Below are 19,450 nucleotides of genomic sequence, written 5' to 3'. Positions count from 1 at the left end.
ATGACCTTGACTTTATGACCTTGACTGGCTTCCCATAGTCAGGATGTATATTTTTTGCCCTTAATTAAATCAATGTTCTGCAGCAAAAGTAGCTAAATTCTTTGACCTGGACATGGCATGCAAATGAAAAGTCATTTGCATATTTATATATACATATTTGCCTCTTTTGCATAATTGTTTCTGCTTACACCGTTAGTTTCACAGGACACCGAAACCCTGCCTCCTGACCGCTCACAACTCTATTCAGTGCTCTAGATTTTCAGATTCAAAAACTCCATCCTTACAGGCTTAAGGGCTAGAAACCTGGAAAGCCCCCGTTTCTCAGGAATGCCGGAACGCAGTGTCCTGGCACCAGCTTGTGTCCTTGTGCAAGTGCAATTTTGAAATGCATATAATCTCAGCCTTAAAAATGTTTACACTTGTGAAATCTAAATCACTAACCTCATAATGATGACCTTCCCCAGATCGCAGATCATAACATTAGCGTATTCCTGGGTGACAACACAAAACATGCGCATGAATTAACCCATACAAAATAAAATAAAAGAAAAGACAAATGTTAATATTTCAGTTAAAGAACCCCACCCTTTCCCGCAATCCGTACATGTTAGCTATGCAAGTGTCTGGTTAACACTGGAGGAGGGGAGCGGGGGGGAGTTATGAATGCTTCTGTGTCTTCAAGTCTTTCCAAAAGAAATTGCAAGACGCACTAAACTCTGGGTGTCTCTTTTTGCTGCTGGACAGAACAGTTTACTTGGAGATCCCACCAGTAGACAAACGGAGGCTCTTTCCGCATTCCGACAGTTTCATCATTCAAGGATGAGGCCGGGGGTTGGAAGGATTTTATTTTAAACGATCTGTGGAGAAAACAAAGAAAGAAAGAAAGAAAACAGAACTATGACAGGATAAGAAAGGGCAGGTTATCTTTCCCTGGACTTATACTATCTTTCAGTGCTGCCTCAATGGGAGTTCTGTGGAATCTGGAAACCTGCAATCTCCTTTTGGACTGTTGATCTAGAGAAGGGATAAGAGGAGCCACCTGTGCCGGCTAGAATGTGGTAGTTCAATCTTCAGCACCTTCAGACAGGGTTGGGAGATATTCCTGCTTAGAATCAAAGAATCATTTAGCTGGAAGGGATCCCAAGGATCATCTAGTCCAGACCCCTAAAGGATCCTTGATAACATGGCCATTCTTCCTAATGTTTAGTCGCAATCTTCTTTCTTGTAATTTTAATCCATTGGTTTAGGTTCCACCAGTCTAGAGTAGCAGGGGGCAAAGCTTTTTCTATCTCCAATGTGATAGCCGCTTCATACATCTGAAGATGGCGATCACCTCACCTCTTGGTCTTCTCTTCTCGAGGCCAAACATACCCCAAATCCCTCCCCAGCCAGCACGCCCAAAGCAGCTACAACATGGTGGACCTACAAACCTCTCTCTCTTTTTTGTAAGCTTAAGGGCTAGAAACTTGACAAGGCCAAATTGCTCAGGAGGCCTTTTCCATACTGACCAGATTCATCCCACTCTGCTGTTAGCTGTTCCAAAGACCCATGGCCACTACTATCAGAGACGGCTCGAGACTTCAGGGAAACGTTTCCTTCGGATCTGTCTGGCGACACATCGTTGACTTCTAGCTCAAGGCCTCTTTGCTGGGTCTCCTCCTCTGGGTTTTCAGTTGTCATGCTATCACCTTGCAAAAATAATGACAGTTATTAATATTACAGTAGTATCTCATGTTAAGAACTTAATTTGTTCTGGAGGTCTGTTCTTAACCTGAAACTGTTCTTAACCTGAAGCACCACTTTAGCTAATGGGGCCTCCCGCTGCCACCGCGCCACTGCTGCACGATTTCTGTTCTCATCCTGAAGCAAAGTTCTTAACCCAAGATACTATTTCTGGGTTAGCGGATTCTGTAACCTGAAGTGTCTGTAACCTGAGGTACCACTGTATATATATATACCCCCTTCACTTCCTGGGTCCCCATTCAGCCACGGAGTTCACTGCGCGACCTTTGGAAAGATACAACCACTTAGGCCAACCTACCTCGCAGGGTTGTTGTGAGGAGCAGGGAGGCTGACTAGGGTTGCCTGCAACCCCCCCCCCCCTTTCTGCCAAGCCACATCTTTACATGCCAGGTATAGGGCAGGTTGGGTGTGGCTTGGCCAAAGCGGCCTGGTGGGTCAAATGGAAAGTCCTGAGGGCAGGGCTTCTTTTCAGCCGGAATTTGCCGGAACTCGCCCATTCTGAGAGAAGGAGGGCGAGTTATCGGCTTTCCACTCCCCGCTAGGAAAATAGCACTGCCTGTAGGGCCGAATTAGTTCCTCACTCCTGCTGTAATTTTATAGCAGGGGAAGGGGGGACCTCAGGGGTGGGGCCAACTCTGGCCCACTAAACCTCACCATGTGGCCCATGCCACACCCCTCTCTCCAGGCTACACCCCTCACTCACCCCCCTTTCACACCCAGAGTATTTTTTGCCTGGCTGGATTGTATCCCTGAACCCTCATAATGCCTATTTGCTTGCCTGAGGGGTGTGCAAAGGTAAAATTGTACTGCGCTAGCCTGATGTACAGAGGCAAAATCTACATTTGTTGCTCCACCCATTTTTGCCTCTGGCCCGACCTACTATTAGCATGCGGCCCCCAGGGGGCTGCACAGAAGGGAATGCGGCCCTCGGGATGGATTAGGTGTCCCACCCTTGTTTTATTGGAGGGCAGCTGGGTGCAGCTCTTCTACCTGAGGTATCATGTGAGGGAGCTCTCACTCATGTTAAACCCCAGGCTCCAGTCTGAGGTGACTTTCACACCACACCGTTGAAGCGCCACAAGACCATGTTAAACCGTCATGGCTTCCCCCAAAGAATTATGGGAGGTGTAGCTTGCTAAAGGTGCTGAGAGTTGTTAGGAGACACACCCACCCCACCATTCACCCCTCACAATTCCCAGAGGGGTTTAACAACCCATCTCTCTTAGACCACTGTAAGCAGATGAAAACTTTAGCAGGATTCTAATAACACTTGTAATGTAACAAACACTATGGATAATAGGGACCCAGGGAGGGGGGTGGGGTGGGAAGTCTTGCGATTCAGATAAATCTCTTTATATGGATATGCATTTGTTATTGTTATAAATTTACACTTGTAAAATCAAATAAAAATGATCTCAACCCCCCCCCCCAATAATCCACCTCTCTTCACAGGGAAATCTGGGAACTGTCAGGCCCAGTATCCATAACAAACTACAGCTCCCAGAATTCTCTGAGGGAAGTCATGACTGTTTAAAGTGGTATCGTGGCACTTCAAATGTAGGGTGTGAATGTGGCCTAAAGTAGTAGTCGTAGTAGTAGTAGTAGTAGTAGTTACTGTAGGCCACATTCACACCCTACATTTGAAGTGCCGCAATTAATAATAATAATAATAATAATAATAATAATAATAATTCATTTATTCATTCATTCAATTAGTACACTGCCCTTCATCCATAGATCTCAGGGCAGCTCACAACATAAAATACAATGTAAACCCCCCCCCACAAAATACATAATAAAAATAAGAACAAAACAAACTACAGTGGTGCCCCGCAAGACGAACACCTCGCAAGACGGAAAACCCGCTAGACGAAAGGGTTTTCTGTTTTGGAGGCGCTTTGCAAAACGAATTTCCCTAATGTCTTGCGAGTTCCTGCGGGTTTCCCCCCCTTTTTTCCCCTTTTCCTAAGCCGCTAAGCCGCTTATCAGCTGATCCGCTAAAAGCTGCTAAACCGCTAATAGCGCTAATCCGCTAAGCTGTCAATGGGCTTGCTTCGCAAGATGAAAATACCACTATACGAAGAGCCTCACGGAACGGATTAATTTCGTCTTGCGAGGCACCACTGTAATACAGTCATACCTCGGGTTGAAGTTGCTTCAGGCTGAGCATTTTCGGGTTGCGCTCTGCGGCGACCCGGAAGTAATGGAACGCGTTACTTCTGGGTTTCGCCGCTCACACATGCGCATGCGCTCAAAATGACGTCGCGTGCATGCGCGGAAGCGGCAAGTCGTGACCTGCACACGTGCAGATACGGGTTGTGTTCACTTCAGGATGTGAACGGGGCTCCAGAACGGATCCCGTTCGCATCCAGAGGTACCACTGTAATCCCCCCTAAAACACAACACACTTAAAAGGGTATCGGAAAAGACAGTAGGCAAAGTGAACTAGGCGAATCTGAGGGAGCAGAGAGCAAACCTACACGAGTCGCTGGCTCCTGCCCTGTCGTGAGGGGCAGCGAGGCTCCTCGGAGAGTCCACGCCTTCGCCCTCCCCCTCGGACTGCCCTCGCAATGGCTCCGCTGCCCCTTCGCCTTCAGAGCCACTTCTGTGAATCTGCCTCCCCTCAGAGCCCTGGGGGCCTTGCACCCACGGCTCTCCCCGAGGTGCCATGCGGGAGTCGGGCGCAGAAACCAAATATTCTAGTTGGAAGGAGAAGAAATGAGAGAGCAGTTAGATGAGAATAGGAAGGAGTTAGACTGCTGAAGCTTCAGTTGTAGCTCAGTTGGAATGAGACTGGAAACAGGGAATGAGGAACCCTCTGGAAGCACACACAGAGAGAAGTGTTTGATTTGGGAAAGACAAACTAAAGTACTTCTTCCACACAGCAGCGCGTAGTTAAATCTCAGTTAGATGGGTGGCATATTATTATTATTATTATTATTATTATTATTATTATTATTAGGATGAATTCGCTCCCACAAGAGATAGTGACAGCTACCAGCTTTAAAAGAGGACTGGGCAAATTCATGGAGAAGGAGGCTATCTACATGGACGTTCTATACCCCATGTTGAAGGCAGTTCCTAGGAATCGCTCTCAGGCTTCCCATAAGTATCCGATTCACCACTGTGAGAACAGGATGATGAACCAGGAAGGGCTGCTGGTTTGAGCCAGCATTTTTCACTACAAATATCGACAGCTGAAACCATGTGGGCTTCCCCTAGACATCAGAAGTTTATATTTTATATATATATATATTTAAAGATAGGCTTTACTTAGTTTTGACTAAAGTTTTTCTTGTGTCAGTTAATAAATACGTAAATAAATATTGACAATTTCCCTTTTTTACCCAAAAGTTGAGCATAGAATCACAGAATCATAGAGCTGGAAAGGACCACGAGGGTTACCTAGGTCAGTGTTTCTCAACCTTTTTCCGAACGTGGCCTCCCTCTTATCTTGGTTCCTTCCTGTGGTCCCCCCTTGGGCATAGCCGGGGTGGGGAGGGGGCAGCTGCCCCCCCCATAAGTAGAAATCAATACAAATATGAGGTTCTACCTCCCCCTAACATAAATTCTGGCTATGTCCATGGCCCCTCTCCTACTAGTAAAAAGGTAGCTATTTAAATGGTTTGTAAATATAGCATGTTTAATTATATATTTTTTAATTTATACAAAATACAATTACATAAAATAATGGGAACATAATGAAATATTGCTGAAGCAGAAAAACATATAATCATAGAGCTGGAAGAGACGCCAAGAGTTATCTTTCTACTGCAACTCCCTGCAATGCAGGAATCTCAGCTAAAGCATCCATGACAGATGGCCGTCCAAACTCTGCTTAAAAACCTCTGAGGAATGAGAATCCACCACCTCCTGAGGGAGATCCATCTTCCACGTACTGTGTTATAAAAAGTAAACACCACTTATTTGGCCCTAGTTGTTTGGCACAGAGGGGGAACTTACAAAAGGCGCACAGGGAGTTCCGTATACATGGGAGAATTTTAAAAAGCAAGTGGTCCTAACTGACCTTGTGCAAAAAGCTTGTTTTCCTCTGGAGGAACCCTGGCTGTCTAGGTAAAACACTATAGCCCCCCACACCCTTACCTAGTAGCAAGGCCCTCTCAATGCAGTGCGGCTTTCTTCTGAGTAGACAGTTATTTACTAGATGCAAGTCAGCAGCACCAGACGACTCCACCTGGCTGGGTTGGTTTTCATCCTGCACTTTGTAGAGACAGGCCGACGCTACTGACAGGGCCTGTGCCCCTTGGCAACACCCAAAGGCCCTGATCCACTAGGCCAGTGGTTTTCAACTTGTGGGTCCCCAGATGTTGTTGGACTACAACTCCCATCATCCCTGAGCTCTGGCCTTGCTAGCTAGGGGTGATGGGAGTTGTAGTTCAGCAACATCTGGGGGCCCACAGGTTGAGAAAGGCTGCACTAGGTGCTGGATTGCACCCTGCAGCGTCAGGCCCAGGCTGCCACCTTGGATTGCAGAGTCAGGCCCAGGCTGCCACCAGGCCCAGCACCGGCGGCAGCAACAAGCAGTTCCAGCTGGCCCAGCCCTACCCATTGCCACCCCACCACTGCACTTACCTGACCAGGGGTTCTGGATCACGGGCTCCACTGGCCAAACCGGGAGCCTCAGCGATTGTCCTCTCCCGCCGGAAAAAAAACCAGGACTACTCCAAGAAAACACACATGGCAAAAAGGAGCACCAGGCCCTGGTGGGCACCCCCTTACCCGCTTGGGATTGGCCAGTGGATAGCCAGCCAATCAGGATATAATATATATATATATCTATATCTATTATACTATAAATACAATGGTACCTTGGGTTAAGAACTTAATTCATTCTGGAGCTCCGTTCTTAACCTGAAACTGTTCTTAACCTGAAGTACCACTTTAGCTAATGGGGCCTCCCGCTGCTGCTGCTGCACTGCCACCGCACGATTTCTGTTCTCATCCTGAAGCAAAGTTCTTAGCCCGAGGTACTATTTCTGGGTTAGCAGAGTCTGTAACCTGAAGCGTATGTAACCTGAAACGTCTGTAACCCGAGTTACCACTGTATATATATATACACCCCCTTCACTTCTCACTTCCCTCTGTGGCCCCCTAGGCTCTTGCTGTGTGCCCCCCATTTATGCATTTTTCACCTGTGGCCCCCTAGGAATATCCTGGGGCCCCCCAGGGGGACATAGTTGGGAAACATGGATCTAGTCCACCCCGCTGCAATACAGGAACCTTTTGTCCAATCAAAACAAATTCCTTCCAGTAGCACCTTAAAGACCAACTAAGTCAGTTCAGTGACTTAGTTGGTCTTTAAGGTGCTACTGGAAGGAATTTGTTTTGTTTTGACTATGGCAGACCAACACGGCTACCTATCTGTAACTGGAACTTTTGTCCAATGTGGGGCTTGAACCCACGACCCTGAGATTAAGAGTCTCATGCTCTACCAACTGAGCTATCAATCTTCTGGTTGATATTATTACAGTCGTACCTCGGGTTAAGTACTTAATTCGTTCCGGAGGTCCATTCTTAACCTGAAACTGTTCTTAACCTGAAGCACCACTTTAGCTAATGGGGCCTCCTGCTGCTGCTGCTGCGCTGCCGGAGCATGATTTCTGTTCTCATCCTGAAGCAAAGTTCTTAACCCGAGGTACTATTTCTGGGTTAGCGGAGTCTGTAACCTGAAGCGTATGTAACCCGAGGTACCACTGTATTGCCATATAATGTTGCCTGCTGCTGTGTTACACATCTGATGAAGAGGCACACTCCCAAACATTTAAATAAAAGAAGATGAACTCAATTGGCGAGGAGAGAGCACAGAGCCAGTATGGGACTTTGGCCTGATCCAGCAGAGGCCTCTCCTCTTCACGGCACCGGCTTCCGCACCTGGGTGGATCTCCTCCTGGTGCTCGGAGAAGGCCGAGCTGTCGTAGAGGCTCTCCCCGCCATCAAAATACTTGTAGGCGTTGTCCCCCGAGTGGACCCTCTGGTGCTTGGTGAGGTACGGCCTCCATCGGAAGCTCTCCCCACACTGCAGGCACTTGTAAGGCTTCTCTCCGGTGTGGATGCGCAGGTGCTCAGTGAGGGTGGAGCGGCGGTTGAAGCTGCGCCCGCACTTGGGGCACTCGTAGGGCTTCTCCCCCGTGTGGATGCGCAGGTGGGCGTTGAGGTGGGTGCTCTGGAAGAACCTCTTGCCGCACGCCAGACATTCGAAGGGCTTCTCCCCCGTGTGCGTCCGGTGGTGCTTCACCAGCTCAAACTTGTACTGGAAGGCCTTGCCGCACTCGTGGCAAACGTGCTTCTTCTCCACCTGAACGATCTTGATCTGGCTGACGTCCGTGACGTCGTTCCCTTCCACTTCAGTCTTTATAGGCCTCTCGGGCGGCTGGCCTTCCATTTCCAGGTTAAGGCCGGCCCCGCCAGGCTGTTCTGTCCCCTCCTCAGAGGCAGCGTGCTGGGGAAAGGCCTCCACGTTCACACTCCCCACGGCGTCATCTTCTGGAGGGCAGAGGAAAAGGCAGGTCAGAGAAATAGAATCCCACATATGTTTCCATATTTTCAAAATGTTTGTGTTGACCTTTAAAGCCTTAAACGGCCTCAGCCCTGTATACTTAAAGGTAATGGGACCCCTGACCATTAGGTCCAGTCGCGGATGACACTGGGGTTGCGGCGCTCATCTCGCTTTATTGGCCGAGGGAGCCAGTGTACAGCTTCCGGGTCATGTGGCCAGCATGACTAAGCCACTTCTGGCGAATCGGAGCAGCGCACGGAAACGCCATTTACCTTCCCGCTGGAGTGGTACCTATTTATCTACTTGCACTTTGATGTGCTTTCAAACTGCTAGGTTGGCAGGAGCAGGGACTGAGCAACGGGAGCTCACCCCGTCATGGGGATTCGAACCACCGAACTTCTGATCGGCAAGTCCTAGGCTCTTTGGTTTAACCCACAGCGCCACTTGTGTCCCCCTGTATACTTAAAGGAGCATATTGGTTTACCCCCATCATTCAGCCTGGACACTGAGGTCCAGCTCCGAGGGTCTTCTGCTGCTTCCCTCACTGCGAGAAGTGAGGTTACAGGGAACCAGGCAGAGGGCCTTCTCGGTAGTGGCGCCCGCCCTGTGGAACACCCTCCCATTAGATGTGTCAAGGAAATAAACAACTCTGACTTTCAGAATCATCGGTAGACAGCCCTGTATAGGGAAGTCCTTGATGTTTGATGTTTTATTGTGCTTTTATATTTTGCTGGAAGCTGCCCATTGTGTCTGGGGCAACCCAGGCAGATAGGTGGCATATAAATAAAATAAAATAGTAGTAGTGGTAGTAATAGTACTACTACTACTACTACTACTACTACTACTACTAATAATAATAATAATAATAATAAAGTCCTGAATAGACTCTCCCCACCCCTACATTGTCCTAGGACTAAGCTACATTAGTAAAGAAAAAGCTATTTGAATGTGTTATAAATATGCAACACCAGATGGCACTAAAATGCAACAGAAATTTCTTCGTGATTTTCCATAGCATTTTTTTCCTTTTGTTCTAATAATTTAATTTCTGATTTATTTATGGTAGGGCCCTCCCCCACTATGTAGACCCACCCCTAGCCTGCCTATTTATAGTCTTAAAAAGCATGGATGCAGGCAGGTTAAAAGAATCAATTTCTGCAAACCTTACATATTGGTCTATCTAGAGCAGAGGTGGAGAACCTCCAGCCTGCGGGTCATCTTATCGTGTTCTTACGCTGTTTGGGTTACAAAGTGAATAGCACCCACAACCAGGACATTGGAATGATGCCCTATTGTTATGAACTGATTCTCAGAATGTAATCTGTCTGAAAGTCCTTTGGGGAGAAGAGCAAGTTTATAAATATTCTAAGCAATAAAACGTTCGGAGTCTACACCATCTTTCTCTATTGTTCCTTTCTTAACACTGCAGGGTTCAGCAATTTGGATGGGCAGCACAATCTCAGTGCATAACTCAGGACCGTTTCTGCTTATTCAAAAGAGAGCTCGAGTCCAAGACGAATCTAATCCAGCACATTTATCAGAACCCATCAATGCATGACATTTGCACAAATGTTTTAATTTGCATACATCAATTCTGCTCAAGAGTGGGCAGGGAGCACGCAGAAGTGGCCACTGGGACTGCCTATTTTTTCAGGAATTACATTCCCGGCACAATGCTGGAAAGAGCAACTAAAACCAAAACCAACCTTCCAGCATGCTGAACAACAGAGCATTTGACTGCAACTCTTACCTTTGAATTGTACTACCAGTGCCCTCCCAGCCATGCAAAGTCAGAGGTTTACGTAGGCAAGCACACACACACACACACACACACTCCTCCTTCCAGGAAAGGAAGTATGTATTTCGGGTCGATCCTCTTTTTCTCATTGCAATTTCAATCAATGTATATACTGTCATAGCCGCTCTGTAGCCAATCAGTTACAACCTTCCACTACCCATTTCCGTTCTGCACAAAACACACACACCCCCTCCCATTTTTTTAAGATCCCAAACTGGCAAATGTCACAACACATTGCTGGGTGCACTCTGCTGCTGCTGGCCGTTTAATTGCTCGCACTCACAGAATCACAGAACCGTAGTGTTGGAAGTGGCCCCAAGGATCACCTAGCCCAGGGGTCAGCAAACTTTTTCAGCAGGGGGCCGGTTCACTGTCCCTCAGAACTTGTGGGGGGCCAGACTATACTTTTGGGGGGGGAAAATGAACGAATTCCTATGCCCCACAAATAACCCAGAGATGTATTTTAAATAAAAACACACATTCTAATCATGTGGGATGCAGGTGGCACTGTGGTCTAAACCACAGAGCCTAGGGCTTGCCAATCGGAAGGTCGGCAGTTCGAATCTCCGCAACAGGGTGAGCTCCTGTTGTTCAGTCCCAGCTCCTGCCCACCTAGCAGTTCAAAAGCATGTCAAAGTGCAAGTAGATAAACAGGTACCGCTCCGGCGGCAAGGTAAACGGCGTTTCCGGGCGCTGCTCTGGTTTCGCCAGAAGCGGCTTAGTCATGCTGGCCACATGACCTGGAAGCTGTCTGCGGACAAACGCCGGCTCCCTCGGCCAGTAAAACGAGATGAGCACCACAACCCCAGAGTTTGACTACCCATGATCTAGCCCAAACCCCCTGCAACGTAGGAATCTCAGCTGTAGAATCTGGACTTTACCAGCAAAACGAAGGAAAACAAATCTGCCGCTGTTCTGTCAACGCATGGGCTAGACAACGCTGCAGTCTAATTTGCAATATTTGCATGACGAAGACGGCGCTCACCTGGGTGGCTTCCCTGTTGCTCCTCCGGGGGCGGGCTCTCGAACATGGCTTCCCCGTCGCTCAGGCCTTTGTAGACGGCGCCGCCCACGTGAACCCTCTGGTGCTTGGTGAGGTACGGCCTCCATCGGAAGCTCTCCCCGCACTGCAGGCACTTGTAAGGCTTCTCTCCGGTGTGGATGCGCAGGTGCTCAGTGAGGGTGGAGCGGCGGTTAAAGCTGCGCCCGCACTTGGGGCACTCATAGGGCTTCTCCCCCGTGTGGATGCGCCGGTGGGCGCTGAGGTGGGAGCTCTGGATAAAGCGCTTGCCGCACGCCAGGCACTCGTAGGGCTTCTCGCCCGTGTGGGTCCTCCAGTGCAGCAGGAACTCGGACTTGCAGTGGAACCACCGGTCGCACTCGGGGCACATCAGCTTCTTGCGCCCCACGTGGAACATGCTGCGTTTCGAGCTCGCCGCCCGCAGGTGCCGCGACGGCTCCCGCCACACTGTCCCCGGAGGCATCTCCCACGGCCTCTGCAGCCCGCAGCGGCTCTCCGAGTTCAGGGGGTCGAGCCCCGGAGGAGAGCCCAACAAAGTCCACTGGGGCTCTGCTCGGTCCAAGATTTCTCGTTCGGGAACCTCTTCTTTGATCTCCCGCACGATCACCTCGCTCGCCGGGATGGCGGGAGAATTAAAATAAACGTTGTTCCCTGAGAGGGAGAGAGGAAAGTGGTCTGAAGGGAGAATGCAAGGCTAAGGCTGGAAAAGTGAGTCTCTGCCTGACTGACAGAATCATAGAAGGGACCACAAGAATCATCTCATCCCAGCCCCTGCAATGCAGGAATCTTTCACCCAATGTATCTGAAGGGGCGTCTCCACCCCCATCGTTCTGCCCGGACACTGAGGTCCAGCACCGAGGGCCTTCTGGCGGTTCCCTCACTGCGAGAAGCCAAGTTACAGGGAACCAGGCAGAGGGCCTTCTCGGTAGTGGCACCTGCCCTGTGGAACGCCCTCCCACCAGATATCAAAGAGAAAAACAACTACCAGACTTTTAAAAGACATCTGAAGGCAGCCTTGTTTAAGGAAGCTTTTAATGTTTAACAGACCACTGTATTTTAATACTTTGTTGGAAGCCGCCCAAGGTGGCTGGGGAGACCCAGCCAGATGGGCGGGGTATAAATAATAAAATATTATTATTATTATTATTAATGTGGGGCTTGAACCCACAACCCTGAGATTAAGAGTCTCATGCTCCACCGACTGAGCTATCCCTCTCTGGACTTGCCCACTTCCTAACTACCCTCAGTACCATGAGCAGTTCTGCTATATTCATGCATCAGACATTTCAAGTACTCCTGATATACAAAAACAGCACAATTACCCGCTCTCAAAGGGTTCACCTGTTGCTTCTCTAAATGAGTCCTTTCTCGGCACTTGCTTCCTTTTTAATTGGCCTCTTTAAGCATGCAACTTGATTTCTCAGCATCAGGGATGAAGAGAGCATTTTGCTGTGCCAATGCAGAGACACAGCATCTTAAAAGGAGGTTGGCTGTTGCATCTCTGAATGAGCAATAATTTCTGGAAGGGTCTCCTAATTAGTGTAAATGGAATTCTTTTGCATCTCTACGTTCAGGATGCACATGGAGAGAGAATGTGTGTGTCACTCCCAGTACAGAGGAAGGTGTTGTATCTCTGAATAAGTCCTTGCTCTGATGTTTTTTCTTTCAAGCTGTAGAAATATCGCATTTTCAGTTGCCGGAATGAAACGTGCCTCCAGTTTCTCTCTCTCTCTCTCTCTCTCTGTGTGTGTGTGTGTGTGTGTGTAATGTCCCATTGCTAGCAGAAGTCTGAGAAATCCTGCTCTATCCCCTACACCACACTGCCTCTCTATGCATTAATATATGTATGCAAAATTCTAAATCTCAGGCAATACATAAAACCTACCCTCAGTCCTTCTTAAGGAAACATGAAGGAATTGTGCATGGCATGCAAATCAATGCAACTCCACCTCTTCCCAATTTACATAATCCCCAACTGAGGAGTCTGCTGGGGCAGCTCATGCATTTCAATGGGGTCTGCTTTTCACCTACTGCCCTATTGTCATTTGCATGAAAATTGATGCCAGAACCGCTTTTCCAATTGCATCCATTATAAATCACGCTTGTATTCAGAGAGAAGCCTTTTGTATAGTTTTCCCCAAGTTGCTCTGGGCACCCTGAAATAACCATTCTAGGCACGCTTTGGGTGGCATCAACTGGAAGCCTCAAAGGCCCAGTTGTGTTTTTCCACCCCCTTTTTGTGAAGGTGGCTTTTTCCCCCCTTAGGAAACTGTAAGGAGAAACTACCAACAAGCCTGCTGTTTTGGGAAGTGGAGCCATAATAAAACAACAACCCAAGGCATGCACATACACTTCTATTCCCCAAACTCCAAGAAACCGGCCCAACCATTAGGCAGAGTGAGGCAGTCACCCCAGGCAGCTGATTTTGGGTGTCCTGACAAGGTTAATATTGCAATATTGTAAAGCAGAAGGAGGGGCACTTGGGGGGTTTTCTGCTTTAGCTTCCAATATATGGCTTGACCAGCCACACACCTTGTCCAAGGGTAGCTGGGGAGAAAATTGCTATTTTTGCCTCAGGCAGCAAAATGTGTTTGGCTGGCCCTGTAGGGACCCCTTTTTTGAAGGGACCTGTTTTATCCTCCTACAAGTACTAGCTTAGTACTACTACTACTGCTACTACTGGAGTTAGTACTTCCAGCATAAAGAGGCCATAACTATACATTTTACACTACTACTGGCAATATATTACTATTGTCATTACTAATACTACTAATATTTGTAGTAACGGTGGTTCCAACATAATGAAAGCAAAACTACTCAAGGGAGGAGCCTACATTTTATACTACTATTGTTACTACTACTAATACACATAGTAGAAGTTCCAGCACAATGAAAGCAGAACTACTCTTTTAGGGTAGGAGCCTACTTTATATATTACTACTAGTAATAATAATAATAATAATAATAATAATAATAATAATAATAACGCTAAAGTAGAAACTTGGTTTTCGAGCATCTTGGAAGCAGAATGTTTCGGCTTTCGAACACCGAAAACTCGGAAGTAATTGCTTCTGTTTTTGAACGTGCCTCAGAAGTCGAACGGCTTCTGAGGCGCGTTTCTCCATTTTCTCAATGGATTCTGCAGACTGTCCACTGAGCCTCGGTTGTCAAACGTTTCAGAAGTCGAATGGTCTTCCAGAACGGATTACGTTCGAAAACCAAAATACCACTGTAATATTAGTAATGGTGGTTCCAGCATGAGGTCAGTACTCTTCAAGGCAGGTGCCTAAATTTTATACTACTGGTAGTAGTAATATGCTACTATTGCTACTGCTACTACATATAGCAGTAGTAGTTCCAAAACAATGAGGGCAGAACTACATGCTCCCACGTGCTTCCAACAATCTATTCTCTCCGGTGTGGGCTTTTGGCAGGGTGTAACTTGATGGGAAGGACATAAGCCTTTTACCTGATTCTTCATCCACTCATGCCCTATCCCTAAACAGTTTCTTTACCTTGACATACTTATTGGCCACCTCCAATACTTTGGCCACCTCATGAGAAGAGAAGACTCCCTGGGAAAGACCCTGATGTTGGGAAAGATGGAGGGCACAAGGAGAAGGGGACGACAGAGATGGTTGGACAGTGTTCCCGAAGCTACAAACGTGAGTTTGACCAAACTGCGGGAGGCAGTGGAAGACAGGAGTGCCTGGCGTGCTCTGGTCCATGGGGTCACGAAGAGTCGGACACGACTAAACGACTGAACAACAACAACAACAACTTATTCCCGATATCACTGCCTACCTGAATCTGATACCCCATCATTTTGGTAACAATACCAGGACTGAGACAGGCAGAGAGGTGTTATGCTCCTGGTATTCCATGAAGGAAATACTATTTGTCACCCGCATTGTCATATTTCAACAGGAAGCACCCAAAGACAAGGCCCTCCTCATGGAAAGGGCACCCATTTGCAATGCCGCTGGAAACCTCCCATCTCACCTTGGCAGGAGCCGCTGGAAACCTTCTTGTCCTCTGCCACAGCCTGGGGGTTGGAGATCCATGGCTCTTGCCCTCGTTCCAGCCGGGAGATCAACTCGGGTTTAGGAATTGGAACGGCTCCATCGTCCAAAAAAAAAATAAAAAAAAAAAATAAGGGAGAGGGGGAATCAAAAGCTCCCATTAAATGGATATCAGGTTGCAACCACTAGGAACATTGGCACATTTCAGAACGTTTCTTTCGATAAGTTTTGCTCAGTTTTTACTCCAGGAAAACACTAATAAGAACATGGAGCAGAAGAGCAGGGCTGGATACTGGGCAAAGGGTCTCAGCTGGTTCCAATGCCTAGCTGTGCCAAGTCACTCTTTTTTACAAACAAACAAACACAAGTTCCCGAATGCCTGATGGAAACGTGGTTTAGTTGCCCCAGACCAGCAACAAAAATACTGGAGGAAATCAGAGACTCAGAAGGTTTTTAACTGCATGGAGTTGCATTTAATCAAGGTCAAGTCTCCCCACTCCTCTGCTAGCTGCAGCCTGAGACAGGATTACAGACCCAACACATCTGGTGTGTTGCAAGAACACACTTTTCCAAAAGCACACTTCTTCTGGCATTTATGAAATTTATTTCAAAACGTTTGCATTTTGAAAAAGCAAGATTGCAAACCGTAATCAGCATTGCACGGGGAGTTGGAGGGCGGGAAGAGAACCTTTCCGATGAACCAAGGCTGTGAGCATTGAAGATTTAGGATTGAATTAGATGTAACCCATGTTCTTGCCAAGGGTGTGACATTGCAAGGTCTCAAGATGGAGGTGTCCTTGACGCAAGCAGAAATAAAGCGGGAACTTTCCATGTGCAAAGTGTATGCTGAGCTAATGGGACACTCGGCTAAGAACAGAGGAAGAGCTCTCTTACACTATGCTGGAGCAATGTAAGATTAGAACATAGCTGTCAACTTTTCCCTTTTCTTACGAGGAATCCTATTCGGAATAAGGGAAATTCCCTTAAAAAAGGGGAAACGTTGACAGCTATGGATTAGAACCAAAATGGGGCTATGAAGAATTAAGAGGGGGGAGGGCCGATTACACACTCGGGGGAAACCCAAGGTCTGCTGAAGTACAATAAAAAACTAAGGGAGAAGCCTTCCTGCAAAAAATAGCCCAATAAGGACCACTTCCTGGTACAAGTGGACCCCCCCCCCTGCAGTTCCTTACCCAAAGACGCCACATTCTCATAATTCTCTTGCATGACATCCCAATAAAGGTCCCTTTGGTCTGTGTCCAGGAGAGCCCATTCCTCCTCTGTGAAATACACGGCCACTTCTTCGAAGGAGAATGGCGGTGCCTGTAAGAAACAGAAAAATAAAAGGTGTGCTTGATCTTTCTTTTTTATATTTTTAAACTACGAAAGTGCTATTGTGTCCCACCACACACACACACACCCAATTCCATTCTCTACCTGTACTGGCTCCGTGGCAACCATCTCTCTTCCCCCAGGAGGAGGAAATGTTCCAAAGACAAACACACACATCATTTTGCCAAAATCTGTCAGGGAAAAAAGGGGGATGTCAGAAGCTTGGATTCCTTTAGTTGTGATTCATGCCTTGCAGCAGATTGGACAAGAAGACCCTTGCAACGCTACAGTCCCCCCCCCCTTTTACTACTGCAACTATTTTTTGTTTTTAAAAAGGAACACCAACGGGGTTTTGCTTTCAGCCCCATCCCGCATACTCAGCCCTCTCCAAATATTCTAAACTCAGCATCTTTTACATTTCCTTTCCCCCACCCACCTTATTTCACTGCATCAAACTTATCATTTTCTGGAAGGCCACAAGGGGGAAAAACCCTTCACATGATTTTAGAAAGGAATTGCGCCCGTGTTTCCCTACATGACAGGCGCGCAAACTTTTCCTCCGGCCGCCTGCTCTCTCTCTCCAGCCCCACATACCCTTTTGCAGGCTGGCTCTCTCTCCTGCTGCAGACGCATTAAACTAGGCTTGGGGCCAGTACCTGCGGGGCTCCGTCGCCTTTGGCAAGGAGGGGAGAGGAAGGGAAAAGGGAAGGGAGGAACTGCCGCGGGAGAATCCCGCCCGCGCTGCCGGCTCCCCCTTTGCGCCAGCGGCCTCTCCGGAGCGCGCTCCTCCCGGGGACTCGGCCGGCCTCCCTCCGCCTAGGCGGGCTGCAGCCCCGGCGCCCGGGAGCCCCAGCTCTCCATCTCCATAGACGCCGCTGACCGGATCTCGCCGCGGCTGCTCCAGGAAGCTCTGCCCACCGCCGCCGAGGCGCCCGGCCGAGACGCGAAGAGCGGAGCCTCGGCGAGGCGCCGGAGCAGAGCCGCCTGGCGGTGGGACGCGCGCACGGGAAGGCGCCGGAGAAAGCTAGCATTGCACGGCTGCCTGCGCCTGGGAGAGCAAGCGGGAGATCGGCAGCAAAGTGTTGCAGTGCAGGGAGGGTGCCGCTGCTCAGGGTTGCACTCAGCCAGCCATACCCTTTTCTCAAGATACTCCATTGCATACCCCATTCTCCCCGGTTTCCTGTTTCCGTCCCACTCCGCACAGCCAATCTGCTTTCTGAATATCCTCCTGTTATTATGGGCACCTGCAACAAAATGTTGCAGCGTGAAACGATCCCCGTTCACCAGGCCACTGCATTTCATTCCCGCCCCACCTGGTTTCTGTCCTCCCTCCACAATCGTCACCATTCTGGGACTACTTGTCCTCCCTGCCCCAAACCTTTTTTTAAAAAGTCCCGTGCTTCAGTTACTCAGTTTCTGGGGAGCTGCAAAACGCGAGGTTTTCACTGTAAACCTTTGGCACAGATTTGGAGGGGGCCCCAAACTTTCTGAGCATGCTCCTGTTATGGGTGCCAGCCAGCTATACCCTTTCCCAAGATACCCCAGCCAGCCATACCCTTTTCTCAAGATACACCATTACACACACCCTCTCCTCAGTTTTCTGTTTCCTGCCCACCCCGCACAGTCAATCTGCTTTCTGTTCATGCTCCTTCTATTATGGGCACCTGCAACAAAATGTTGCAGTGTGAAATGATCCCCATTCACCAGGCCACTGCATTTCATTCCTGCCCCACTGGGTTTCTGTACTCCCCCCACATTCCACAATAGTCACCACTCTGTGACTACTTGCCCTCCCCGACCCACACCTTTTTTTTTTAAAAAAAGGAATATATATTGTTACTCGTCAGTTTGTGGGTGATGCAAAACAAAACGCTGGGTTTTCACTGCAAAACTAGTCATTGCTGGTTTGAAGTGACCTGGACACTGTTGGATTTTGGGGTGTCAACTACAAACCCCATGTTTCAATTACTGGGAGTGGCCTCTGAGACCATATACTACTTCTTGTTCTTTGGCGATCACTCGTAGCTGAGTAAGATTGTCTTCTATAATCACAGTTTTAACAATGAGTCCGTAAGTGACTGTGGAGGCCAATTCTGGATCCACGCGTCCTTCCACAGTGGGGACATTGGTTTCCAGGCGGGAGCTGATTACGGTGTGCATTTGCCAAACATGCCTTCCTCTTAGCACATTTCTCCCTTGCTTCCTGAGTTTGAGTGTCTTCAAAGCCCATGACACCTTTGGTAAAGGCTGTTCTCCAATTGGAGCGCTCACAGGAAGTGCTTCCCAATTGTCAGTGTTTATACTACATTTTTAAAAATTAGCCTTGAAACAGTCTTTAAACCTCTTTTGTTGACCACCAGCCTTATGCTTTCCATTTTTAAGTTCGGAATAGAGTAGTTGCTTTGAAAGACGATTATCAGGCATCTGCAGAACATGACCATTCCAACAAAGTTGATGTTGAAGAATCATTGCTTCAACACTGGTTACCTTTGCTTCTTCCATTACACTGGTATTAGTTCGCCTGTCTTCCCAAGTGATGTGTAATTTTTTTCCGGAGTACAATGGGCACTGCAATAAATAATGGCACAGGTCCTCAATGCAGGGTTGTCCACACAGACAGAGTCTCTCTTCGTAATGTATTAGCCGTACCGTCCATCCAACACCACTGAGGGCATCGATTGGAATCGTAGTTCTGTAAAAGCGATTCTTAGTACGGCAAGTGGGAGCCTAGTCAGGTATCTGGCTTGGGCATGCTCCGTTTTGATAAGTGGGAACCATGGTGACCTCTTGGTAAAAGCAATCATGATTAGATCCCTTTCTGCATGGGACCTAAAGAGACAGTCTCTTCAATGCCTCTTATCCGTCTTCGTGGTCACCTGAAGATCTTGTAATTAATATTGGGACAAGAGGCGTTGGATGCCAGCCTTCCAGCATTTGGTCTGTTCCCATTCTGTGTAAGACATAGCAGGGAATCTCTCCTCCAAAAGAGATTGAAGTCTTTTCACATAATTTAGGCA

The 19,450-nt window shown here is 48.1% G+C and overlaps 1 protein-coding gene across 3 annotated transcripts; it reads right to left on the bottom strand.

Moving 5' to 3' along the window:
- Positions 1–8: 8 nt before the first annotated feature.
- LOC309336665 (uncharacterized protein) lies at positions 9–17,456 on the bottom strand. 3 transcript variants are annotated; one of them, XM_081852799.1, is made up of 9 exons: positions 17,090–17,449; positions 16,539–16,624; positions 16,295–16,424; positions 15,082–15,198; positions 11,044–11,730; positions 7,636–8,247; positions 4,224–4,442; positions 1,509–1,688; positions 9–857 (listed from the first exon to the last, which is right to left on the bottom strand). In XM_081852799.1, exons 2-9 carry the CDS (start codon positions 16,611–16,613, stop codon positions 844–846), a joined length of 2,034 nt encoding a protein of 677 aa, XP_081708925.1. In that variant the 5' UTR covers positions 16,614–16,624; positions 17,090–17,449; the 3' UTR covers positions 9–843. The 3 variants fall into 3 exon arrangements, with proteins under 3 accessions (XP_081708925.1, XP_081708924.1, XP_081708923.1); XM_081852798.1 differs by lacking the exon at positions 9–857 and having other exon boundaries at positions 865–1,688; positions 7,636–8,244; positions 17,090–17,456; XM_081852797.1 differs by lacking the exon at positions 9–857 and having other exon boundaries at positions 865–1,688; positions 17,090–17,453.
- Between the last annotated feature and the right edge of the window lie 1,994 nt (positions 17,457–19,450).

Source organism: Podarcis erhardii (assembly GCF_964252035.2).
Source record: "Podarcis erhardii genome assembly, chromosome: 2".
Classification (NCBI taxonomy): domain Eukaryota; kingdom Metazoa; phylum Chordata; class Lepidosauria; order Squamata; family Lacertidae; genus Podarcis; species Podarcis erhardii.
Note: the sequence above shows the minus strand (reverse complement) of the source record. Positions and strands in the feature narration are given on the sequence as shown.